The following is a 27,053-nucleotide window of genomic DNA, read 5'->3' as shown; positions in this document are numbered from 1 at the left end:
AATGAAATCCATAAAAAAGCACGTAATATTATTACAAAATATACATATTCATGCATATATAGGGATATAAATTTTTTTAAAATGCAAAAAAAAAAAAACAAAACTCCTTCTTGACTCTTGACTCTTGAGTCTTGTTTGTATGCTTATATCCAACCGTCTTTAAAATCTTGAATTATAAATGGTACAATAACATGATTTAATTCATCATACCATTGATTTAACTTATCTTTATCAATATCCATATCAATATCTTCATTTTCTTCATTTTCTTCATTATTAGATGTTTTGTTGTTACTGTTACTGTTGTTGTTGTTGTTGAATTGAAATTTATATAATTGATTAAATTTAATTTTTAAATTATGATTAATCATATTACCTAATTTTAAATTTTGTAAATTTAAATTTAATAAATTAAATGATATAGATAATTGATTATTTAATTTTTCTAATTCAATATTAAATGATCCAAAGAATGATAATAATAATACTAATTGATCAATAATTAATTTATGTAATTTAATTGATTTAAATAATTGACAAATAGATAAATTTAATATTGGATTATTATTAATTATTAACCATGAAAAATTTGCATTTGTAATTTTTGAGGATGATGATGATGATGAGGTGGTAGTGTTGCTGTTGTTGTTGCTACTTATAAAATTGGCAAAATTTAATATATTATCATTAGATGATTTAATTAAATTAAATAATTCTTGATTAAATTGTTTAATTTCAATTGAATTATTAATTATAGATCCATTAATAGTAGAATTAATTGATTTAGATATAAATTGAAAAATGATTTTAAATATTTTATATTTATCAATAATTAATTGATGGAAATATTTTAAAAATTGATCATTATTATTATTATTATTATTATTATTATTATTATTATTATTATTATTATTATTATTATTATTATTAAATATAGATGTAGATGATATTGAATCAATATTAATAATTTCGTCAATATCAATATTAGTATTAGTATTAGGATCGTTAATGAATATAAATTTATTTCTCATTTCAACTAATTGATCAAATATTTCACAATGATTTAAAATTGAATTATTAATCATCATCATCCCATAACCATCATCATTATTATTAATATTAGTGGATTTATTTTGAAGAAATTTATCTTTATGATTATTTAAAAATTTAATTATTTGATAATTCACATTTAAATTTTTATTAGTTCCCAATGTTAAACTATTCAAATTATCAATTAAATTCAAACAATAATATAATTTAATAAAATATTTAATCACAACATCATCATCATCATCAACATTATCATCGCCATCGCCATCACTAGTATTATTTTTCTCTTTATTAACATAATCGATAAATCTTTCACAAATTTTATAATCATTAAATATTGATGATATAAAACTAATTCCTGGATTATATTGATCACCATTAATTAAATTTGTATAACTTAATATAATTAAACTACTGAAAAATAAAATCAATGAATTATCATTAACAATAGTAGTAGTAGTAGTAGTTTCACTAGGAAATGGATATGATTGAATTAATCTTATAAATATTCCAATAGATGATTGTAAACCAACTTGTTGAAAATTAATTAAATTATTAAGACTATGATTGAAAACTTCAATTAACCAATCCCATGGTGGTTGAGATTTATTATTTAAAATATTATAAATTATTCTTGAATCATTTGGTAAAATTGGGAAAATCATATGAAATTTTTCATAATATAATTTCAAATTTACATCTAATGGATTTAATGGAATATGATTATGATTATGATTATGATTTGGCATTGTTCCACCAAATGAAGCAAAAACTGGTGCTTGTGGTGGAATAAAATTAGTCATTATTGGTTGCTGTTGTTGTTGTACTTGAGGTGGTAGTACTTGTTGTTGTGATGGTGATCCTATCATTGGTGACGAATTAAATCCTAAAGATTTATTAATTCTTCCATTCAAACTTGACATTGAACTAATTGAATTTCTTGGTGATAAAGATTGAGAATTTCTTGATAAACTTCTAGGTCGAAATGATTGAACTGAATAAAAATCTTCTGATTCGGCATCACTAGTATAATCATTTGATATTGATGGTCTAATTGAAGGTAATCTTGATCCATTAGTTGAAACTGATGAAATAGATTCAACTGATGGTCGTCTCAAAACAATTGGTTGACCAACCAAGCCACCACCACCACCATTAGTGCTAGTTATACTACCAATGGATGAACGTCTTGATAATGATGATTGTGGCATTTCATAAGGTACTTTCCAAAATGGTCCTTGAATTGGTGGACTATTAGTTTTTTCTGAACCACCAACATTATTAGGGGTGTTGTTGTTGTTGATGTTGTTACTATCATTATTTAATAATCCTGGTATATTGGATAATTGAGATTTAGGACTAGAAGGATTAGATGTTTGCGATGCTGATATTGATGAATTAAATTTAGATAACAGTGGAGAAGGTAAATTTTTCGAAGGATAATTTACAATTGGTGGTAATTTAATTGTAGGTGAATTGCCGCTATTATTACTATTAGAGGGATTTGATATTGATCCTGTTACTCGATGACTGGTTGAATTTTGTGGGAAAGGTAATTGTTGAGTATTTCCAGGGGGATATTGATTTATGGAAGGATTTGGTGGTATAATTGCAATTGACGGTGATTGTTGTGGATGTTGTGGATGTTGATGAGAAGGTGGGAATGGTATATTTGTTTTAGTAGATATTATATGATTTGATTTAGATGATGATGATGAAGTAGACAATGATATTCTATCACCAGCTTTTTCTTCTAAATCTCGAATATAACCTTTTGAAGGACCTCGTTTTAAAGGAGTTCTATCAAATGTACAAACTTCTTTATTTTTGGCACAACTAGTACATATTTTCGTGACTTTCTTTTCCAATTCTGAATATTCAGCATTACATTTAATTTTCTTTTTCCGACAAGGATCACAAGCACGAGATACTTTTGATCTTTTCCGAGGAGGATCAGTAGATGAAGAATGATTGTTATTGGTTGGAGATCCACCATTCATGGATTGATGATGATGATGCTGGTGCTGGTGCTGTTGCTGCCGATGGTGTTGTTGTTGTTGTTGTTGTTGTTCTTGATTAATTAAAGTTGATTGTGAACTGTTAGCCGATGGAGTAGTAGTAGTGGTGGTGGTGGTATTATTATTATTATTGTTATTATTAACATTACTTAGCATGGTATTAATTGAAGGTATTTGATTGGTTATTGTTGTTGTTGTCATAAGAATTAGGAGAAGGAGAAGGAGGAAAAAAGGGAAAAAAAAAAAAGAACAATCAGGGTGAAGATTAAGAATTGTCAATTATGGAAATTGTGTGTAGTGTAGTGTGTGGGGTTGAAAGTAAAAATATATGGGCAAAAAAAAAAAGGACAAATTTATATGAGCTTAAAAACTTGATTGGAGGATGAATAGATAGATATTATATATAAATATAAATATAAATATAAGTGGATAAGTAATATAAATTCACAATTAATTAATCAAATGAAAAGAAGAAGAAGAAGGAGAAAAAGTAAAAGTAAAAGTAAAAGTAAAAAAGTAAAAGAAATGAAATAAACAATTGGTTAATTTTTTTTAGTTGAAAGTTGGAAGCAAGAAGGGAAGCAAGAAGGGAAAAATTCCAACTCATTCAATCCACTGTCACACAAAAAAGAAGAAAACCTAAAAAAATTTCTCCGTAATTACACGCCCCCTATCCACTACTACTACTACTATGACTACTCAATTCACCCGTCGTGCACCCCATCCCATCCCCATAAAATAACCAACCAAAAAAAAAAAAAAAAAAAAAAAACCAAAAAGTATGGGGGAGCGAGGAAGGCGGGGCGAAGAACAGGCGGCGGGGTGGAAGGAAGGGAAAAAAAAAAACTCCAAGCTTCACCCCATCAATGGTTTCCTTCACAATAAACCACATTAAGCAAAAAGTTACTTAGCAATAACAATAAATAATCCTAACTATACAACCTCAAAACGCAATAAAGAAAAAGAATACAAAGTATTTTTTCTGGTTTTCTTCGTTTAACATTTTATTGGATGATGGTTGATGGATGATATGAAAACAAAAAAACAAAAAAAAATTATAAACCAAGAAAATCTGCAAGTATTCAAGTAGTTAAATAAGTAAGTAAATGTAGGAAGATTTATGAAATTGTGCGTTTCAAATAGGAGGAGGAGGAGTTTTTCCTTGCTACTACTTAAAAGTAATGGAGTCCAAAAAAGTTTGAGTTGACCTTTGCATTTCTCGTAATTTATGGGATATTTTGGTGGTGGGAGAATTTAATACTAAAACTTATTACCAATTCTATTACCAATTCTATTACCAATTCTATTACAATTATTATATTCTATGATGGTTTCTAAACCATTGGTAAACATTATCCCAATACTAATAAGAGATAAATGATCCTTAATAATAATGTTTATTCTAAGCCAAAACTAAAGAACATTGTTAATGTAGACTAAAAAAATCACAATAACTCCGTCTATTGTCTTTCTAATGTTTTTCCTCGTTACAATAACTAATCATAGTTATATTTCCCGTCTGTTGTAGTAGTAGTAGTACTACTACTACTACTTGCTTTCACCTGATTCTATTGTATCTAAATTTGCCTACTTTCTTTGTTCCTTTGTTTTGTTTTGTTTTGTATTTTTTTCTTTATTCCTTTATCTTTCTATTGTTCTTAGTCATAATTTCAAATTTCAAGTTTATATTAAATGTATGGTTATTGGTGGCAGCAGTGGTGGTGATATTGTGGGTCAAAATCATAATTATCTTCGCATTAATTAACTCATGTAACACAAATAACTGAATTTGGTTTCCCACCCACCCGCCTAATTCCCTTTATGTCACGCAGATACTTGCATGATATTACTTTTACTTGCATTACCTAACATTAACAAGGTTTTTTTTTCTATACAAAGATAAAGATAAATGAAAACTGACCATTCAAAGCAAAGACAAGAAGGGATTGAATTTGGATAATTAGTCAACCCCGGAGAATAGAAAAAAAAAAAAAAAACAGAACCAGCAATAATGGTAGTGAAGGAGTAAAGTAAAGTAATGTGTGTTAATAGATTATATTTTCCGAATGACCTCCACCTTGTAGAAATAAACAAAGAACTAGTATAAGCCTATATTACTACTACTACTACTACTACTGACAACAAAGAGATCGGAAGTTGAAAATACTTGCTATTATCATTACTGGTTACAAATTAATAGATTATACGTTTGTAAATAACAACGATAAGTTTAGTTTTTTTTTTACCTACTTATCCGTATGACAATTGGTTGGTAATGGTCAATTTTGTGGACCAATCTTCCATAAATAGTAAACAACAATCAAAAAGATAGGTAAGATTTATTATCGTTATTTGTTAAGTAATCTGGTTTTGAGCATTTGTAATAATTATTTTGGTGGTGGTGGTTGTGGTGATGGAGATATAAGATCCAACCAAGTAATAATTAATTAATAATTAAGCATGACCTGATTTTGATTTGTTCCGAATCATTTCGTAAAATTTTGTTGTTGTTTTTTTTTTGTCCAAAAGTACACGTTCATTAAAATCTTACTCTATCAAGATATAGATATTTATTATTATTATTATTATTATTAATATACTCTAATGTTGTTCATATCTTTAAAAAATCTAGTAAATATTATAGAGAATATTCTGGTTAGATGCTATACTTATAAAGAAACCATTCTATGTTTTGCCTCCATTCAATAAATAAAAAAAAAAGTGGTTTAATCTTAAAAGAATCTGACTCCACATTTCGGATAAACTAGGGAAGAACGTTCCTCCACCAAACCAGTCAGTGCTGCCCCCCCCCCCCCCCCAATTTTTTTTTTCTTTTTTTCATCCTGTCCCGCCCCCCCCAAAAAAAAAAAAGTATACACACAATGAAAGAAGAAAAAGGAGGCAACTATTATTATCAGGATTATTTATTTTTTTGGGGGGGAAAAAAGATGAAGGAGACGGATTTACTTTCAATTATACATGCGGCGCGATTGCATATATTTTAATCTAGAGGCGTTTTGATACTGTTAAAAAAAAATTGTTCAATTATTCCGAAATGAATAATGATGATCATTACGAGGTTGGTGGTTGGTAATTGCCTTTTAAGAGGGGGGGGAGCGGCGGTTGTTGTGGTGTGATTAACTCTACATCTCCCCCCCCCCACTCAACGTAATTCCGGAAAAACATAACAGGACTGATACACAAAGGTTGCTTACAAGATAGTTCTAGCTTTCCTTTGAGAAATATTCATTTTATAAGTGGTTTGTCGGCCATTCTCATTCTTGTACTAAATGTAAATTTTATCACTCTAATCAGGGGGGCTACAAAAGTAATCAATAATAAGAGATACAAACTGTTCTACTTCTAAAAGACTTTGCCCTTGTAATTTTATTCAGTAATAAACATCCATTCACGTATTTATTCCTGTCTAGACAAATAAATAACCTTATTCTAATTATTATCCTAAGTTTAATACAATTCCATATTCTCTAATCATAGTCATAAACCCAAAGTTGTCATCATCTCCATCACCATTACCATCACTACCATTACCACCACCACCACCACTACCACTACTACTACCACTACCAACAGTAGTGCTTGCTTTAGTATCACTCCTGTTATCTTGGTTTGTCATAGATTTATTATTATGATGATCGATTTCCCGTCGATTCCAAATTTCATATAAGATTTGTTTACAACGCCAATAATTTGCTAACCCATTGAATTTATAATCATTTTCAATTGATTGCCAAATAGATTTAATTTTAGATTGTATAGTTGGTTTAATTGTACTTGATCCAATTATAAATAATATCCACATTGATGGTTTAAATAAAAGATGAAAATTTGTTTCGTGTTGTTGTGAGTATAGTTTATTATGATGAAATAATAATTTTTGGAAATTATTTAAATTATTATCAATTAAATCTTGATAATCTTGTAATTTACAATTTTTTTTCAATAATTGATTATAATAAATAATTAAACTTTGATGGAAACAAATAATATTTAATTGTAATAATTCCAAAAATGATTCATTGTTGTTATTAAGATGGGTGATGGTCAATTTCCAATTCAGATCATTTTCAATTGACCAATTAATTAATTTATCTTCAAATTCAGCACAAATTTTAGGAAAATTACGTGGGAAAACTTTACGTCTTTGGAAAATATTTTTATGATTAGTTAAATGAATAATTTCATAAAATAAATCAATTAATGATTTAGGAATACCATACATTAAATAAATATAATTAATATCTAATTCATTAGTAAAATTATCATCAGGTATGAATTTGTTATCGATATTGTTATTATTATTATTATTATTATTATTATTATTGTTGTTGTTGCTGTTGTTGTTGTTGTTGTTTTTATTGCTAGTTTTAACTTTCTTTAATTGTTTCTGTTTCTGTTGATCTTTTGTATTGTTACAACCATTGGAATTTTCTTTATTAAAACTAATAGTATATGACATTGGTTCATATGTTGTAGTTATTGAATCATTAGATATAATCAAATTTTTAATTGTTGGTTTAATCTGTCGTTTATCTTCCTCCTCCTCCTCCTCCTCTTCCTCTTCTTCTTCCTCCCCTTCTTCATCTTCAATTTCATTATCACTTAAACTTGAAGTACTTATTAAATCATAATTTTCATTCAAATCTCGATAATTGATTTCTTCATCTTGTTGATTTATTTGATAATTAAATAAATTTATCGAATGAGTACTTTCATAAAAAATATATTTAATTTTAAATATATTAATTAATAAATTCAATAATGGATTCAATTTATTTTTCTTCTTAACCATAAAAATTTTCGATTTAAAATTGTTTTTTTCAATTATAAAATCACCAATAGCATAAATTAATTCATAATTTTCAAATATTGATAAATATGTATCAATTTCAATTTGTAATATTAATGCTAATAATATATAACAAGAATAATCTCCCACCAAATTATAATTATGTTTTCTTAAATGAGTATCTTTTTTCTGTAAATCTTCAAGTTGTTCTATTATTGTATCTGATTCATCAAGATGATAATTCAACATTTTCATAGCTAATTTTCTTAAATGAATACTTAATAATAAATAATCATCCATATTAAATTGATTATTTATTGGTGTTGATAATTGAAATGAAGATAATGATAAAACTAAATAAATAATAATCAATTTAATATTTCGGAAAACATCATCAATATTTATATTTATATGCTTATCCCCAATTTCATCATTATCATCATCATCTTCTTCTTCTTCTTCTTCTGGTTCTTCTTGATTATCATTATTTATTACCAAGGTTTGATTTAATTGAGTAGATTTAATATCATTCAAATCCCAACAAATCAATTCCCCAAAAATTCGTTGAATAAATGGTATTATAAAAATATCAATATAATTAAATTGAAATCCCATTCGATTAAAATTTAAAATTTCATTACATCGATTAATAAAATTATTTAATAATTTTTGTAATAATGAAGTTATTATCAATCCACCGTCACTATCACCTCTACTATCTTTTCCAGACAATGATAAATTACTTTTTAGTTGTTGTTGTTGAAATAATTTATCAAGATATTCATTAATATCAATTAACCAATCATCATCAGAATCAACATTAGGGAAAAATTCCGGTTCAAATATATGATAAATTGTTTGATCAGTTATAATATATTTAGGACCTTTTATACCAACAATAGTTAATTTGGCAAAATTTAATAAATCTGAATAAATATTAATATTACCATTAATTATTTTATTACTCGTAGTATTAGGTAGTTTATTATTATCATTATCAATTGAAGTAGAATGTTTTGCTTTTGTCTTTGATGTTGCTTTATTCAGAGTATTAATATCATTCTGTGGTTTAATCTGAGATTTGAGTTTCGAGGATTTTTTCATGATTTTATTATTAGTTGTTTTCTTTAAATTCATTATATTGATATTTTTCCATTTAATACATTTAAATGGTCCAATAGTAAATTCTTTTTCAATATTGGTATTCTCATTCTCTTTATTATCTTCATTATTCATCATTTCTAAATTATCAAATTGATTTAAAATATAATTTAATTGTTCATAAGTTTCGTATTTCATATGTTTAGGATATTTCACTAATTCAACATTCCGTCGTTGGAAATTATCTAAATCTTTTTCAAATTCTTCATTATTTAAAAATTTATAATCATTAGCATTAGTAGTACTATCATTATGATCATATATCATTGGTTGACACCATCCTAATCTAATTTCATAACCTTGACATGTCCGATTTGATTTTAAGCATCGATTACATTGAGGTTTTGTTAAATCACATTTGACTTTTCTTGATCTACATGTCCAGCATCCTTCAAATGTACGAGCTTTTCTCCTTGCCATATGTTAGATGTTGTTAATATATAGGTATATATATATATATATGTATGTGTGAATAGTTATAAATTAATGATATGAATAAGGTAGTTAGTAATGGGAACTTCCTTCTTCTACTAGTCCCCCGTTCATTGATATAATCGAGTTTGAGAAAAATTAAAAATTAAAAAAAAAAGACGTTTTGACAATCGCGCACGACTTTTCTGGGGCGAGAGGGAGAGGGATTTGTTGAATGCCGCGCCACATCATTATTAAAGAGATGAATCTAAAGCTGTGATGGTTTCAATAAGGAGGATAAGTGTTGCTGAGTAGCAGCAAATCTTATGCGGATAGAACTTGCAAAGAGTTAAAATAAACGTAAAAATGTTTTGTAGTTATGGGACATAAAGAGTTCACTTGTCAAGCTGTGGAGGGTATTGGCGTGATATAACAATCTACTACCAACACCATTAATCAAACTCTATTGAGCCCACTCAACATTCCTGGAATGTTTCCAAACAACTTTCTGTTTTACATTTGAGTCTAATGCCATGGCTCAATTACATTTCTCCCTCGCGCGTCGAGTTATTTACTACAAATTTTTTTTTAAACCGACAGTTTCAATGGACTACTATTTCTGCATTTAAGATCATCAACATATATTAATGGAACTATTTACTTTTTCCTTTTCATCAACATCTGAATTGATATTGAACGTGTCATCACTTTGAAGCAACTCTACACAAGTACTTATTCGATCCTCTAATTCATCAATAAACACATAAAGCCAATCTACAGAAATGCAACCTTTTTCGACAAAAAATTGCAGCCAAGATTTGCTTTACCAAACTAAGTTTGCATTGCATCCACTAACATTCCACGATAACAAGTTGATAATGTTACAACATTTGAGTTTAGTCATGCTTAGTGTACTAGAAGGGTGATTCGATTTTTTTCCTCGATTTTTTGTATTTCCGTGGTGTTTTCTTGTATTTCCGGAATTCTTTTTTTCTTTTTTTCCGGTTTTGCATCAATTTCTTTTTTTTTTAACAAGTAAACTCTTTCGTAAAGTAATCGTTCTAGAACTTTGCAATTGCCGATATTACAATTTTTAGGGGGGGAAGAGGGGGGTATGTAATAAGAATAAACAATCATATTAGTAATTCTTGTCTTAATCCATTCCTATTTGGGGGTGGATATGAATGGCATTTCTTATAAAAGTCCGAACAAGGTTAATTCCAATTATGAGATATCTATAATCCATTATTAATTGCCGAAAAAGGTTACATAACCATGATCATTCTAAAATGAAAATAAGCATGAACTATTCAAAAGTTTATCCATGACCTTTTTCTTTTTTTCGTTTTTGGAGTTCTAGAATGTTGTAATGGTCTAATCTTTTTGATGGGTTCGTCACGGTAATGCGTAAAATTTACTTCTTGTCACGAGTATCACAATTGAATGGTTTGGTCATTGAATAGAGAATTCTCTTTATTAGTAAAATTTATTAAATAGCCACAACTAGTAGTTAGTTATGTGTGAGCCATTTTTAATCGGCCCGGGTCACGAATTCTAATTTGTTGTTTGTATATTACCTCGACTTTACTAATCGCATTTTTATCAAGGCACGCCGGTTGTTGACAAACAAAAATGATCTTCAACAAAGGATCAACACTTTAAAAACATAAACAAGAAATATTGTCATCCACATCATCACTACTCAAGACTCATCTTGATTATTATATAAACAAGTCATATATCCATTAGTTAGGTGGAAAGGGAAGAAAAGAAAAGAAAAATTATTATACTTTCCCTCCAACATTCACCTTAACCAAACAATTATTATCTATGTCAAATTCAACACCATCTTCATCTTCATCTAAAAATACAACACAAGCTCCACAAGCTTCTCCACCTCCTCCTCCTCCTTTTGCTCCTTCATCAAGAGAAGCTGCACTTATGGTTCAATCGTCCGAGGAATATAATCCTGAAGTTCCTCCAATTCTTCCTCATGAAAAAATATATTCAATTCAAGTTGGGTATAGATTATATCGATTAAGTGGACTTTCATTATCATCAGATGCTCCATCTTATTTCACAAAATTTTTCCAACAACCTGAAAATGAAGAAAAAGTATTATTTTTCGATCGTGATCCACAAATATTTGAAAAAATTTATAATCATTTACAAGGTTATCTGATTAATATTGAAAATGATTATATATTTATGAATTTATGGTTAGATTGTTTTTATTTTGGATTAAAAAATTTACAAAAAAATTTAAATAAACAAGATTATTTTGCTATAATTGGTAATGAAAAGTTTAGAATCCCCAAATCATTAATTAATATGCCTGGGAATTCTCCTAATTTTTTCACAATTAATTTTGATCGTTTATTAATTGATAATATTAATGTTATTGAAAAAAATAATATGTTACGTCCTCCACCACAAACTTTCCCGCAAGTAAGTAATCGATCAAGTAAATTATTTGCTGATTTATTGGAATTTTTCCGAGGTAATCATTTGATTATAATGAATGATGATCATCGACAATTATTAATTAAAGAGGCAAGATATTATCGATTTTTGGAATTGGAACAACGATTAATTAAATTTAAAATCACTTATCGTAATGAAATTGTCATTAATTTAAATGATATATCTCGTAAAGGTTTACAAAATCCATCAACAAATTATAATATTGAATTATCATTAACTTATTATCGACCTTATATTAAAGATGAAATGACAAGAGATTTAATATTTGAATTAAATTCTAAAGATTTTGATTGTCAATCAGAAATTAAATTGATTTTAAATAAATCAACGAAATTACCCACATTAAAAGTAACAAATAAAGCATGTCATAAATTACATCAAGTATTTAAAGATTATTTTAGTCACGTTCTAAAAGATGATAAAGAATTACTTTTTTTCGTTGGATTCAATAATTCAAAAACTTTTATTAATGGAAAAGAAATGAATTCAAATTGGGTAAATGATATATTAGGTATTAAAGAAGTAGAGAAGGAAGCTAAAGAAGATGCGAATAAGAGAGGTAATGATAAGAAGAGAAAACTTTCTGAAAATGATGACAACAACAATGAATCTGTTGAATCTCTGGAGATTGATCATCCTTCTCCTGGATCAGGTGAAATTATTGAAATTTGTTTATCACGATCTTTATGGAAAGTAATGATGAGAGGACCATTGGCAAGATTGCATGCTGTAACATTAGAAGGATTTACTAGATCCAACGACACCCTAATAGACTTTTTATAAAATGGAAACGAGAAAATAATACAGAACCAATTTACGTGTATTAACTTTTATTACTATTGTTATTATATCAAACTCTATTAAAATTAAACCCACCATAAAGGTACCGAGATATAAAACTAACTATAGCCCCAATTGCAGCACAAGCAGTTAAAAAATATACTAAATTGTTATAACTTTGTTTACTACCACTAGCGATTGCTCCAGCGATAGGAATACCAAATAAATCAGCAATTGAAAGTATAAAAAAAGCTGTTCCTAATCCTTTACCAACATCAGAAGTTTTCACAATCAGAGCCACAAGACTAGCAGTTAAACTTAAAACTGATCCACTTGAAAATCCAAAACATCCAGCAAATATAAACAATGCCGTTAAATGATTACCAAATGGTAACCAAATAACCACAAAGGCAATTAATGAAAAACAATTTATTAAACAGAAAGTATTAAATCGACCCAAACCTTGATCAGCAAAATAACTAGGGATAATTCTTCCAGGAATACTAAAAGAATTGAATACTACTAATAATAAATAAGATTGTTGTTCGGAGAATCCATGAGATATAGCATAGGAAGGTAATTGAACAATTGAAATTAAAAATACAATCCCATTAAATAATAATCCAAATACTAATACTGTAAATAATAAATTCTTATATAGAATTTTGAAATCAATTGAATAAAAAATTTCTTTAATTATACTAATGAATTCATTTTCAACAACATCCACAATACTACTAGAACTAGCTTCTTGTCTTTTCTCTGATTTTGGTGAAAACTCTTTATGTCGATCACTTACTAATAACCAACCTATACCACAACAAAATAAACTTATAAATGCTCCAATTCTCATAGTCCATCCATAACCTATTTTCAGAAATAATGATCGACACATTAACGGATATATCACTCCACCTAATCCACCTCCTGTATAAGAAATCCCAATAACCAAAGCTCTTTTCTGTAAAAAATAATGACTTAAACAAGCAACAAATGGTCCAAATACAAATGCAGTCCCTAATCCAGCTAATATACTATAAGCCAAAATGAATTGATATAAAGAATGACAAAAACTTGTGGCTAATAATCCACTAAACATAATTATAATCCCTGAAAAAATTGGTATTCGACAACCAAATTTATCAAATATTATCCCCAGAATTAAAATCCCACCAAAGGCAAAAAAATTATAAATCAGGAAAATCCATCCAATAGAAGATTGGGAATCATTAATTAAAATATTTTCTGATATATATGATTGAATAACTCCTCCAGAATTCACATATCCTAATGATCCAATCATACCTAAAAATGATCCAAATAAAGTTATCATGGCTCTATTGTTCCAACCATCAGGGAATCTTGAGGGGTCATCTAATAAATGTAATGATGATTGATGAGATCTTGTCGTTGTAGATGTGGTGGTTGTTACTGATCGTGTAATTATTGAATGATTGTTCTCTTCGTGAAAATTATCATTATTGATGGGATATGGAATTTCTTTGTTGTTTGACGTGACAAATTCTAGAGGTTGTAGATTATATTCTTGAGGATTTGATTCATTTGGTGTTATTGTTGTTGATGTATTCATATTGTAATTATCATTAATCCAATCAAAAAAAAAAAAAAAAGGGGGTATAACTTTTCAAGAATAAAAATTTTTTTGGCAAGGTAAGGTTTTATTTACCATACACGTGTTGGCTTTGTAGAATATATATGTATATATCGGGGTTAATTAAAATAAAGTATTTATTAATCCCATCGGAGGATATAAAGTTACTGACTTAGATAATTCAATGAATGAATGAAACAAAACTCAAGGTTAATTTATCCGAAACAATTTTTTTCATGCAAGGCGTAGCCACATATTGTGGTTCTCGGCGATTTGGCATATGAGATGCCAAACTTTCATAAAGCCGATGATCGATATACACGTTTTGGTTTTAACTTCTGGTACAATTTTTTGATTGAATGTCTCTAATATACGTAGATTTGACCGTCTTATAAATATTATTTATTAGACTGATAATAAACAACAATAATAAATTGTAATATAAGAAGAAGAAAAATTGGCTTTAATCTGGGGGAGGGGCAAATTCTATATATAAATTCAACCAACCTTACAACTTTCAACTTCTATCTTCCACCTTTTGTTATCCCATATTGCCCCACACTAGTTGATACCCTAACAACAACAACACCCTTCTCAGTCCCAGTTTCCAACTAATACTTTATTAGTTTAACCATAACTAAAGCAAAAAAAAAAAAAAAAAATCCATTTCTTGTCGCAAGAGTGTAATGTTATTTATTTTGCTTTCAAAATTGGTAGACTATTATTATTTGCATACTTGTAGAATAAGAAGTTTAGTTGGAAGTATACTAATACCAAAAAAAGGACTGTTGGGTTCAATGAGTTATTCAATGCCAATTTATTTTGGTAAAGGTAAAAATAATACCGACAAATATCTGACATATAATATTTAATTGTCTGTGATAATATTGGTTTTGATTGTTCATTAACTCCGTTCTGTTCTGTTATATTCGGTCATATCCTAATTACTACACCATTAGGGGGGTTGATATTATTAGTTAATAACTATCTGGAGTTATCATGTGATTTGTAGATTATAATATGTAATTATTTCTAGATCCAGGGGACGAATAAATAAATAATTCATTAATTGGTAAAACAAGTACATACTTAAAGTGGCATAGTAAGTAAGTAAGTACCAGAGAGATGTGTCTGTGTCTATATTTTTGAAGAATCTCCCCAAATAATTAAGTATTCGTTTTGTTGGGTTTTCGCAAAGTATACGTAAATCTGGAAAACACCCAAGAAACAATACACTCACCAACAAAATAAAACTTGAGTATTAGTATATTGGTCATTCATTCATTCATTTCGACTATAAAAGCTTCATTAACCACAACCTTTCATATCGTTTTGTAGATTAATTTTTGAAAATCCAAAAGTTTTCTCGTTCTTGTTTGTCTGTCTGTTTTACTTCTCTATTTCTTTCTTGTGCTTTTTTTTTTGTATTCTTTTACCCCACACTTGATGCTTGGTCTAAAATGTCGGTTACAGATTTCATGTCTACTGTCTGAAAAAAAACTAACTGATAGTGTAACATCCAAAAGCCAGCAGCGTTTCCTTGTCCATTTGATTCCCACAACCACACAAGCATGACCCCTATTTTTCTTTGGTGGTGGTGTGAATCTTCTAACCAAAACCAATCCTGGTAGCAAATCTCTGGGACTAGAAACCACCCAAAGCATGTTAATATTCAAATCCATACAATCTTCATCTATTAAATAGATTATAAGATATTTGTGACAACGGTGGTAATAACATTCTTTATCTCTATTGAACTTACCAATTAAACAGGCCATTAGTTGATAATATAATATAATTAACCCCTCAGGGTCCTCTCGTTTTTTATTTTGGCTTTACTTCAATCAATATTTATTATTTTCATTTTATAAAGGTGGTGGTGACAATGATTGGCCAATGTAGAGTTTTCTTCAACTTCTAAACATCTTCACTAATATGTAGCACCGTCTTGTTTTTTTTTTCTATTTGGTCGAAGATTTGGTTCTCATTTTTACAACCATCTTCTTCTATATAATTCATCAAGTTTCCTTTTTCTTTTTGCAACAACCAGAATAACTTACCATTGAGTATCCAATTATTTACCTAAAAGTCATATGAACTTTATCTAATTGTTTGAGAAAGTTGTTCAGAGTGTTTGTCAAGATTACTTTGGTTAATTCAAGCAAATCTCTGTATTTATTAATATGTTTCATGGCATCCAGCTCTCCATTATTCTGTTGATTCTTATTGTTACATAGCTGTTTCATTACACACCAGAAGTTTTAATAGCAAAATAGATATTACAAACACCCTTCTTATTGGTTCAATTCAACCGCTATTACTTGTTGAATCCATCTAGTTCACTTTATTCGTATCTGATATCACTTACAACCATTAGGTGTCGGAGCGGAGCAAAAAGTCCGGTTCCGCGATAATTACTTTTTTTTTTTTCCTGTGGTGACATTTTTTTTTTTATCAATTTACCCCATACTTCACAAACAGCACTCATTTAGTTAGCCGTGGATTACTCCTCCATATAATTATAAATTTCACAATCAACAGTCAAATTTCAATTATCTACTCATATCCACTACAACTTCTTTTTGTTTTTTTTTTCTATTTACAAGGTGTTTTTTTTTTGTGAGTCAGAAGAAATTCCCAAAAATATTCCTCAAAGTTCCTTTTTCAATACAAGTGAATCTCCATATTAGCTTGTTCATTGACTTTATACCTTCCTTCACTATAGAGATACAGTCCTTAATCTATTGAATCCCTTTGGTCTGGTGGCAAACGGCTAGAAGAAATTAAGAATATAATTTTTTTTTAGAGGTTAGTTATCCGTTAGGGATTCTCCCTCCCTCCTTTAAAATTTGGCTCCTCGTACTACACCGAAGGTTTTTGTTATTCGATACGACGCACCCCAACATCAACAGTAACTACCAATTATTGTCAGGTACTTTTAGATTGTTTTTTTAGTGTCAGTGTTACGTCATTAAGACAGTTGGAGTTTTTTTGTCTGGTTTTTTGTCTTCTTTGGTCTTAATTATCACTGCAGATCTTTCCTCCCACGACATTAAAACTTTATTTGCGACTTTTAGCACAGCGAAAATCATCAAACCCCCAGCAAAACAATATATAATTAATACTGGTTTGCAATACATTGTTGCTTGCATAGTCATTATAATTATTTCATTTTATTTGATTAATTGCTTAGTTTTGAGAATTGATTAATTTGGATATTCTGAAGGTAGGGTCAATTTTGAACCGTTTTAAGAAGCTTTTGTTCCGTCTTTGTGGAGGAAAGAAACAAATTAAAAAAAAAAAAGTCGCTTCAAAGTCTCTAAAGACCAAACTTCTAACAGTTACAATATAAAATCCTCCCAACCCACAAAAAGAGAATAATTGTTAAGAAAACAAAAAAGTAGTAAGAAAGAAAAAAAAAATTAAAAAAAGAAAAAAAAAAAAATAAAACTAGCTGAATGATTTCACCAACTCACCAGAGTCAATACATAAATTATTTTGTTAACCCAGTTTTAATGACTGAGTCCGGAGATATGATTGATAGTGTCACTGGTACAACAACCATGTCAAACACAACAATAGATGCGTCCATTCCCGCCTCAACTACCAATACTGCAAACGCTTCCAAGAATTATAAGCACAAAAAACAGAATACAAATACTGGCACATCCATGTCGCCAAGTAATTCAACAAATTCAACAACCAACAATGCGACAACAACAACAGCGTCAAAGAAGTCTAAAGATATCCCATTAGAATTGACTGCATTTGGTACAACCCCCTCTGGGAAACCACGTTTATTTGTTTGTCAAGTCTGTACAAGAGCCTTTGCTCGGTTAGAACATCTACGTAGACACGAAAGATCACATACAAAGGAAAAACCATTCAGTTGTGGTGTATGTCAACGTAAGTTTAGTCGTCGAGATTTATTACTAAGACATGCACAGAAATTACACGCTGGCTGTGCCGACGCAATAACTAGATTAAGAAGAAAGTCAATTAAAAAATCCCAATATGGTGAAGATGATGAGGACGACGATGAAGAAATGGCAAATTCGGAAGACGAAAATGATCATGAGGGATCTGCTGGAGGAACCACAAAGAATGGTAAAAAGGATAAAACCGACCCTCCACCGGAGTTCAATTTGAATTTATTCCACCTGAAACAAAAGCCAACCAAGGCGAACACCACAAAGTCAAAAGTAGCTAAATCATCAACAACCACATCAAGGAAAAACTCGTCTAACCCTACGAGAAAAAACTCCAGCTCATTGCACAAGCAGGCTCTTGGTCAACGTCAAAAGGCTGTCATTGATACAAAAATCGTATCAAGCACTAATAGTGGGGTTTCAGTAACACCAACAAGATCCAGAAGAGGTGCATCATTTTCTGCTCAATCAGGTGCAAATTATGCTATCAATATACCAGAGTTTAATGATATATATCCACAACCAGATAGTGTCGAATTCTCGACACCTCAATTTTTACCATCCTCATTAGATAATGAAATCACTTGGCTAAATAATATCCCAAATATTCCAGGATTATCTGATTCTGTATCTGCTGCGGACTTGATGCGCCAGAATTCTATAACAGCTTCAGCAGATCATGTAACGCCTCCGGTAAATGTCAGTCAACATGGGTCATTTTCTCATCAATCAACGTTTTCAGCAACCGACATGGGCCAAGCAAGATCTGAAAGTGTAAACAGTTTAAATACTCCATTTGATGGTTCCTACATGATGCCAACGGTAACAATTACCAATCAAGAAATCCAAAATGGTGTTGCTGCTCATCATCAGCAGCAGCAGCAACAGCAACAACAACAGCACCATCACCATCACCAACAACAACAGCCAAATCAGTCCCTGCTTGGATTATCGCGGAATGACATGTTAAGTGAAGACCATTATGGTTATTCATTTTACGATATTCCAGAAAATATACTCAATTTTCCAATGGATTCTATATCGACAACTTCAAATGCGGTTTCTTCTCATCCAATTCAAACTTTCAAACCATTATCACCTATCACACAAGAAATGGAAAATGAAATGGTTCCAGGGATTACTGGGAGAATTGGTGATTTCAATAATAACAATACCAGTAATAATCAGAATAACCAACATATTAATTATGACTTGAATTTCCTTCATACCATTGACGACATAGGCCAAGATGTTATTTCTAAATTTATGCCTGGAGGTTACTCGTTTTATGGAGATAATAATGTGTCTGCAACTTCTTCAGCTAATGACTATAACTCACCAAACAATATTGTTTCACCGAATCAACAAAACAACCAATTTGTTCTTCATAACCAATCATCCCATCCTAGTGGCGCTTCACCACATTTAGACCAATCAGTGATGAATAAAATGAGGTTGCATAACTATTCTAGCAATAAATTGTTTACTAATCACATGAGACACATGATAAACAAAGCATTAGGTAAATATCCCATAAGTGGAATAATGACACCTACTATACCTTCTAATGAAAAATTGGAATTCTATTTGACTATTTTCATTCAATCATTCTTGTCGCATTTTCCATTCTTACATCCTTCCAAATTGAATGAATATGAAATTATGGCCATGACTTGCAATGAAGATATAAACAACGAAAGTGCTAGAGTTTGTTTGCCATTGTTAGTGGCAACCGTGGGAGCCTTGTTGGCCAATAACAAAAACGATGCTGAACATCTTTATGAAGCATCACGAAGAACAATACACATTTATCTAGAGAGTAGAAAGACAAACTCTGGTAATGACAAGAATTACAAGAACGGTAAGGAGACAAGCCCGTCTAGTAATCCATTATGGTTACTCCAGTCACTAACGTTGTCGGTACTTTATGGATTATTTTCAGATAATGAAAATAATGTTTATATTGTTATTCGTCAATTGAACGCTTTAAATTCGTTGGTTAAGACATCAATAAAAAATAAGGGACCGATTTTTTTTTCAAGCAACGGTGAAGATGAAGAACTTTATAATAAATTAAATTCTCATGATAATGGTACATCCCTATTTGCCAATAATTTGAATGATGAGATGAAATACAAAAATAATATAAACATGCAATCTCAGACGAGAATAGTATTTATCATTTATCGGTTAACAAACTATTTATTGATGATGTACAATGTGCCTTTAACTTTTTCAATTAATGATATAAATCAATTGGCTGTAACTTCCAGAGATGAAGAGACTTTATGGAATTTCAAAAATTTTCAAGAGTTTCAAGAGTTTTCTCAAAAAAATAACAAGACTTTGGATGGTTATTTGAATAGCAAGAATGAACCAATAGTTTTCCGAGATTTATTATTGACAATAATGAAATTTGGTATTTTGGATAATAATGTAGCACCAGAGGTTGAGTCGAAAGTCGCCCATCAACTACGAAACCTTTGTAAATATGGATTCAATTGTTTGGTGCATGGTATATACGAAATCAAGCAATATCAAGAGATGAAAGAAGTAGATACATTCAAAGTGTTGGATTATTTAACTAAGTTTTATCCTTCCAATAATGGAATGGGGTTCAACTGTTTTAGATTACCTGCCAATAAAGATATGGAAAAAATTGATTATGCTTTATTAGTTAGTTTTACCAAAATTTCATCTTTAATAGATCTTAAATTGCTTAAAGAACAAAGTTGGCTTAAAAATTATGATGACTTGACACAAAACTATCATCGTCTTTTGGATGCCCATAGCACAGCGAATCCACTTAACTCAATTAGTGATTATGATTATTTGAAACTTGCTGATTGTTGTATACTGGTACTCAAGTTGATTTTATTTAAAGTTGAAGACTCAAACAGTAATAATAAAAATCAAAGTAAGAATGACCATACCTGTGAAAGCAACAATAAGATTAACAACAACAACAACAACAACAATGAAAGCAATGGTGATCAATTAATTTCTGCATTTGATACTGATTTTGGGTATTTGAATATGGACAATAATGGTAATTCCAAAAAAGAAGAATGTTCACGATTTATTGATGATGAACTACGATATGATAAAGAAAATACCATGTCATATTTTGAGAAACATATTAATCTTGATATATTTGAAGAAGTTGAAAAATCAAGCAATTTGATTCAAGCACAAATGTTATTTCATGCATTTGCTGTGTTGTCAATATTTTCAGTATACGTTATGCGTAAGAATGATAATAATGCATCACCATTTGCTAATACTGATTTAATATTTGAATTAAATCATAGGTATAGTATGGTTCTTAAATTGTTAGAAAGACTTGAAAGTTTTTTGAAATTGAGATATCAAACAACTGGAGGAGGTGGTGGTGGTGGTGGTGGTGGTGGTGTTAATAACAATAATAATGCATTATCGATAAAATTAGAACAAGAATTCACAAACTTGTATCTTTATAATGGTAATGTATTATCTTCGGATCATCATAATATTACTACTAATACTACAGACAATGGTACTAAACAAAATCAACATCAATCACAAGATTTTGGATTAGAAAAGACTTTATATATATTAAAAATGGGAGAAAATGTTTTGAATTATATTTATGATTTAAATTTAAAAGTTTGCGTATTTAAGAAATTAGGAGATAGTTTATCAGAAATTAGAAAATATTTAATTGATAATGAAGCTAATTTGAATGGTTAAAAGATAAGAATACTTTAATATGTTGATGATTCCGTCGTTCATTCATTCATTCATTGCTTCTATGATTTTTCCTTTTTTTTTTTCGCTATTCTTGTTGTCATTATTATCAAATAATTTATTTATTTATTTATTTAGTTAGTTAGTTCGTTAATCAGTTTTTATTTATTTTATAAAGTTATTTATTTTAATCAATATATTAAATCTATACACACACGCAAATTCTATATCTCAATTAGGTTTCACATCGTATAAAATATCACTCAATTCGACATTATACATAAACACATCTAATGAATCTGTTGTCAAATTATTCTTGGTTGGGTCTTGATGATAAGTCGGATTCGAATAACTACTACTCGATGAAGATAAATTTGTGGAACTAGTCACAGATTCTGGCAGATGGTTCATTGCATGATTGCTATAATTATTACCATTATGTTTTTGTGCATTGTTGTGGTAATTGTTGGCATTATAGTAATCAACACCATTCGTTTGGTATTGGTGTGAGTTATTGCCATAATTATGATTTGAAGAATAAAAATTCGGCAAGTTACCAAATGTATCAATAAATCTATCATAATCTTCGTTGAATGAAGTAGGTAGATTTGTTACCACCTCCGCTTTCATTGTAGTATTATCTTGGTTGTTATAGTTGGAATTATAATTTGCTATGTTTCCATTAGGTTGAGTTTGTTGTGGTTGTGGTTGCGATTGTGATGGTGGTGGTGGTGGTGGCACCGTTGGTTGCGATTGTGGTACTATGTCATGTGTATGTTGTCCTTGTTGACTCTCATTCAAATTGATAATCCTATCACCATTGACGTCAAGATTGAATTTATTCATCAATGCCAATTGCATTTTTTCAATTATATTATGAAATTTCATTGATAATGCATTGTTCACTCTATCAAAAAATTTGAAAATCTGTTTTGATGAATTTAAATATTTCATTAACTGACTTGATGAATATCCATCTTCAATACTATATCCATTATTTTCAAGGAATAAAATCGATAAACCAACAATTAAACTGGCCATTAAACAAGTATGTATCAACCCATTCAGTTCAGCTCTTGCCGACTTTAACTTATTAGTTGAAATTATATAGTTCTCAACCATTTGAATGATTAATGTCGATGACTTGGTGGTTGCCTTACAGAAATTACACATTGAAGTCTCTAATCTTGTTTTGGGTCTCTTTTGTAAATTTTCGCCATTAGCTTTCTTAGTGGAATGTTTTTTGTGCTTTTTATTCATTATAACAAACATGAAAAATGGTCGACATAACAATACAATGGAATATAATTGTGACAAGTGCATAGTTAATAATGGCATTTTATTGACAGTCTCTGGTCTGAAAATTTTATCAATCTGAAGGTATTCAGGCAAGCTGAGTGACCACAACTTTAGTTCTATTGCCAATTTTTCTGCTTTATATGGATTGATTATTCCATCTAGATAATAATTTCGTATTACCTTCCCAGTCAATTTTGACACTTTGCATGCTTGTATTATGCATTCGAATCGTGGATCTTTTATTGGGTTTTTATCCGAATCAAGATCATAAATATCTTCACTATCAAAGTCATCCCAGTCATAATCATCAATGATCAATGGACGACCTAGTAATACTGAATGAATGCGATCTAGCATATACAAGGATTTAAATAGCCTTCTTCGATGAGTTCTATAATTATGATCCCTAAATGACTCATTTATGAATTTTCTGTGCAATCCTAATGCTTGTGCGTTTCGAATTGCCATACCTAACATTAGCCAAGCCGAGTTACGTTGTTGTTTAGAAGTGTAATAACAAAATGCCAAGGCAAATGCCTCGGTTATCCATAATTCACCTTTGGTCATATGTTTTTTAGCTAAAAAGAACCCAAACTCAAAATAGGCTGATGATCGCATAGTTGGCGATTGCAAAAGGTTCACTAATGGATCGTTTGTGTTTTCAGCGTATAATAATCCAACTGCGATAACTAGATTGACAAGGGCAATTTTACCTGGTGTGCAGTCACTATAATTTTCGTAAACTGGATCAATAACTTGGGTTTTGAAGAAATCAATATTTACAAAATAGACTGCCTGTTGAATGTTTCTATAAAAAATTTTGATAATGTCGTCCAATATTTGACGGCTAGGAAGGGCAACTTGTATTACTTCGTAAGATTCATCAGAATCTTCAATAACTTCCAATGAATCGTTATTTTCTAATGTGAAATTTGAGTCTCCAATTTTATCAACAAAAACACTACGACATTGGAAAAGAAAAGACAATGGTGAGCTTTCTCCAAAATATCTCAAGTTACCTTCACCATCATATAATACTTTAGGGGGGTAACGTTCTCTTGTGATAATTATTTTCTTTGGCATCGAGGACGATTGTTGATTGCCTCCGCCTGCTCTTTCGTCTGTTGTTGTTGTTGCAATATTGAACCCTGTAGCATTGGTTGTAAAGACTCTACCTTTACTTTTGTTACTCTCTTTTCCATCATGGTTAGGATTTCGAGGATTGTAAGACCCTGAATTGGACCCAGATGGAAGTGATATGTTACTCTGTGGGTGTTCCCGTTCTTCATTTTTTTCTTGATCATTGTCTTCCTCTGGTTCTTCTTCGTTTAGTTTATTGTCCAATTTGTGTAATGGAAATGTTAACAATGGCTGAAGTTGTTCGGGAACATTAGATTTTTTAGTCAACAATTTTAAAGTTTGTTTATCGATTTGATCATTATCATCGTTATCTTTACTAATTTTATGAGATCCTATGATGGTATTGGTTACTGGTTTATTTCGTACAGTTCGTTTTTTATTCTTGCGGCGGATTGTACGTCGATCAATAATGCTGAACTCACACTGTATATTCTTTTTTGTGCATAATTCACATGGAGATACTCCTGAACATTTAAATTTTCTTTTCTTGCAATAATCACAAGCTCGTGAAACTTTAGTTCTTTTTTCTAAATCGACATCCATTTAAAAGATTTGTGAATATGTAAGTGTATGGGGATATATGATGGGGATTATGACTGTATAAATAAAAACTGTATTATTGTAATTAACTGATTCCAAACCAAATTTCTCAAACCACAGAGGAGAAATTTTTTGAAAATCCAAAAAAAAATAAAGTATATTCAATTATAATTAAGTTGGTGATTAACTAAATTTAATTGTTGTAATATTAAAAAGAAAAAGAGTGGGTGGATTGTGATGATGTTGAAAGAAGTCTAAATTTTAATCTATAGTTGATAAGATGTCGGATTTATGATTCAGGTTATTGAGTTTAAACAATTGGGTGGATTTAGAATTAGGAAAAAGACTAAGAAATAAAATGAATAGTTGCTTTGTCGATGTGAAGGTGTGGAAGTAGTAGTAGTAGTAGTAGTAGTAGTAGTAAACAAAAAGAAAAATGTGGTGGGGTTGGAGAGATGAAGGAAAGAAAGAATTATTATTTCTTTCTCGCTTTTGTTTGTTCCTTTTTTTCATTTTCATTGTCTCTTTTTTTTTTCTCACTAAAGATAATAATTGTAGAACTAAAAAGTTTGGTTGGGGTAAAAGTTCATTTAGACAAAACCAAATTCTTTGGTATGGAAATTTTGATCCAAGGGATTAGAAATCTTTTTGGGTCCTCCTAGGTTTCCCTTTCTTGTCCTTCTTCTTTGGATTAAAATTTTGTTCGTATGGACAGAACACATTTATCTTGGAAAGACAATTACTTTAACCGAGCTTAGTTTAACTTTGAAAATTATTTGCGGGCGATTAGTAAGCAACTCTTTTGGTGTTCTCCAAATTTAGCTACTTAGTTTTCATCTTACTTTTTTGTTTAAATTTTGCAACCAACTTTTTTGAAATTGAGTATTGTTTAATCAACAAGCCAAATAATCAATCCAACTTCTGAGAATTGGCTTATCCTGTAGATTGATGTTAAAAATCTAACATTAAAAAATTTTGGTGTGATGGTATTTGTTGGTGGTTTGACTAACAGGTTGTCAAGTTTTGGAGTTAAGATGATAAAGCATTTTAGAAGTAGAAGAAAAAGCTTTGTCAATACCCCCCACTAATTTAGCCCGTCTTTCAAGAGCCCACTTCATAACGTCAATTAGAATTCTGAATATGAGGATTGGTTCTAACAGGTTTTTCTTTTGTGTATGATGGCATTTATTGTAATAGTTGCTGTAAATCCAAGCAAGAACAAATCTGTTTTTACAACCACCATCACCACCACGACCGCGAACTAAGACAAAAAAAAAAATTATTCCAGTCGTAAACTTCAAACATGAAAAAAAAATGTAGACAAACTTTTTCCATAGCCAAATTTTCATATACATTAATCATTCACAATCCAAAAAAACACAATATCTTAAATAATCTATAATGGCATTTTGGAACTCATCATCATCATCGTCATCGACTCAAACTGATTCCTCTTCCTCCTCTACTTCCACGGCATCATTAAAATCTCAACAAATCAAACAAGATCTTCAAAATCAAATCAGTCAAGAATTAGCTGCTGCCAATGCTACTGAATTAGTAAGAACAATCACTGAAAATTGTTTTGATAAATGTATTTTGATTCCTAAAGATACTTTATCGCCTACAGAATTACAATGTATTTCTCAATGTAGAGAAAAATACATGAGATCTTGGAATGTGATTTCTAAAGCTTATATTGGTAGAATACAACAAGAACAACACCATTAAAAGAAAAAAAAAGGGGGGATTAGATAAACTAATCTAAATTAGTTTACTGTTATTCTTTTCTTTTATCAACATTGGTTGTATTATAATTTGTGATTGTTCAGAATAATTCGAGTTAATAAACCAAAGAAATCATCATTTTTGTTTAGAAAGTGATTGTATATATTCTTATATGTATCCACTTGTAAATAAATAAAAGAATTGTGATACAAATCATATTTCTTGTAAATCTATTGCAAACTTGAATAATATCAATAGCAGTGGTTCCTAAGTTTTCAGGGTCTTGGGCTCAGATGTATAATGTAGAAGTATTCTTTTCATGTATGCTTTCAGGTCTAGGTCGTGTTGTTGGTGCCAACAATTTGTAT

The 27,053-nt window shown here is 29.8% G+C and overlaps 8 protein-coding genes across 8 annotated transcripts; 3 read left to right on the top strand and 5 right to left on the bottom strand. All coding sequences in view use genetic code 12, as the record gives it.

Moving 5' to 3' along the window:
• Positions 1–143: 143 nt before the first annotated feature.
• CD36_42430 (uncharacterized protein) lies at positions 144–3,269 on the bottom strand (the record flags this gene model as incomplete). The annotated part of the gene is made up of 1 exon (XM_002419862.1): positions 144–3,269. The coding sequence occupies one exon, from the start codon at positions 3,267–3,269 to the stop codon at positions 144–146; it is 3,126 nt and encodes a 1,041-aa protein (XP_002419907.1).
• Positions 3,270–6,525: 3,256 nt separating this feature from the next.
• On the bottom strand, positions 6,526–9,459 carry CD36_42420 (arginine metabolism regulatory protein, putative; the record flags this gene model as incomplete). Its single annotated transcript, XM_002419861.1, has 1 exon — positions 6,526–9,459. One exon carries the CDS (start codon positions 9,457–9,459, stop codon positions 6,526–6,528), a length of 2,934 nt encoding a protein of 977 aa, XP_002419906.1.
• Positions 9,460–11,280: 1,821 nt separating this feature from the next.
• CD36_42410 (BTB/POZ domain-containing protein, putative) lies at positions 11,281–12,717 on the top strand (the record flags this gene model as incomplete). Its single annotated transcript, XM_002419860.1, has 1 exon — positions 11,281–12,717. One exon carries the CDS (start codon positions 11,281–11,283, stop codon positions 12,715–12,717), a length of 1,437 nt encoding a protein of 478 aa, XP_002419905.1.
• A 67-nt stretch (positions 12,718–12,784) lies between these two features.
• On the bottom strand, positions 12,785–14,305 carry CD36_42400 (riboflavin transporter, putative; the record flags this gene model as incomplete). Its single annotated transcript, XM_002419859.1, has 1 exon — positions 12,785–14,305. One exon carries the CDS (start codon positions 14,303–14,305, stop codon positions 12,785–12,787), a length of 1,521 nt encoding a protein of 506 aa, XP_002419904.1.
• A 1,418-nt stretch (positions 14,306–15,723) lies between these two features.
• On the bottom strand, positions 15,724–16,104 carry CD36_42390 (uncharacterized protein; the record flags this gene model as incomplete). Its single annotated transcript, XM_002419858.1, has 1 exon — positions 15,724–16,104. The coding sequence occupies one exon, from the start codon at positions 16,102–16,104 to the stop codon at positions 15,724–15,726; it is 381 nt and encodes a 126-aa protein (XP_002419903.1).
• A 1,680-nt stretch (positions 16,105–17,784) lies between these two features.
• CD36_42380 (zinc finger-containing transcription factor, putative) lies at positions 17,785–21,984 on the top strand (the record flags this gene model as incomplete). Its single annotated transcript, XM_002419857.1, has 1 exon — positions 17,785–21,984. The coding sequence occupies one exon, from the start codon at positions 17,785–17,787 to the stop codon at positions 21,982–21,984; it is 4,200 nt and encodes a 1,399-aa protein (XP_002419902.1).
• Positions 21,985–22,212: 228 nt separating this feature from the next.
• Positions 22,213–24,963, bottom strand: CD36_42370 (uncharacterized protein; the record flags this gene model as incomplete). Its single annotated transcript, XM_002419856.1, has 1 exon — positions 22,213–24,963. The coding sequence occupies one exon, from the start codon at positions 24,961–24,963 to the stop codon at positions 22,213–22,215; it is 2,751 nt and encodes a 916-aa protein (XP_002419901.1).
• A 1,398-nt stretch (positions 24,964–26,361) lies between these two features.
• On the top strand, positions 26,362–26,688 carry CD36_42360 (mitochondrial import inner membrane translocase subunit, putative; the record flags this gene model as incomplete). Its single annotated transcript, XM_002419855.1, has 1 exon — positions 26,362–26,688. The coding sequence occupies one exon, from the start codon at positions 26,362–26,364 to the stop codon at positions 26,686–26,688; it is 327 nt and encodes a 108-aa protein (XP_002419900.1).
• Between the last annotated feature and the right edge of the window lie 365 nt (positions 26,689–27,053).

The sequence above is a fragment of the Candida dubliniensis genome, chromosome 4 (genome assembly GCF_000026945.1).
Source record: "Candida dubliniensis CD36 chromosome 4, complete sequence".
Taxonomy (NCBI): domain Eukaryota; kingdom Fungi; phylum Ascomycota; class Pichiomycetes; order Serinales; family Debaryomycetaceae; genus Candida; species Candida dubliniensis.
The sequence above is the reverse complement of the archived record's forward strand: the minus strand, read 5'-3'. Positions and strand labels throughout refer to the sequence as shown.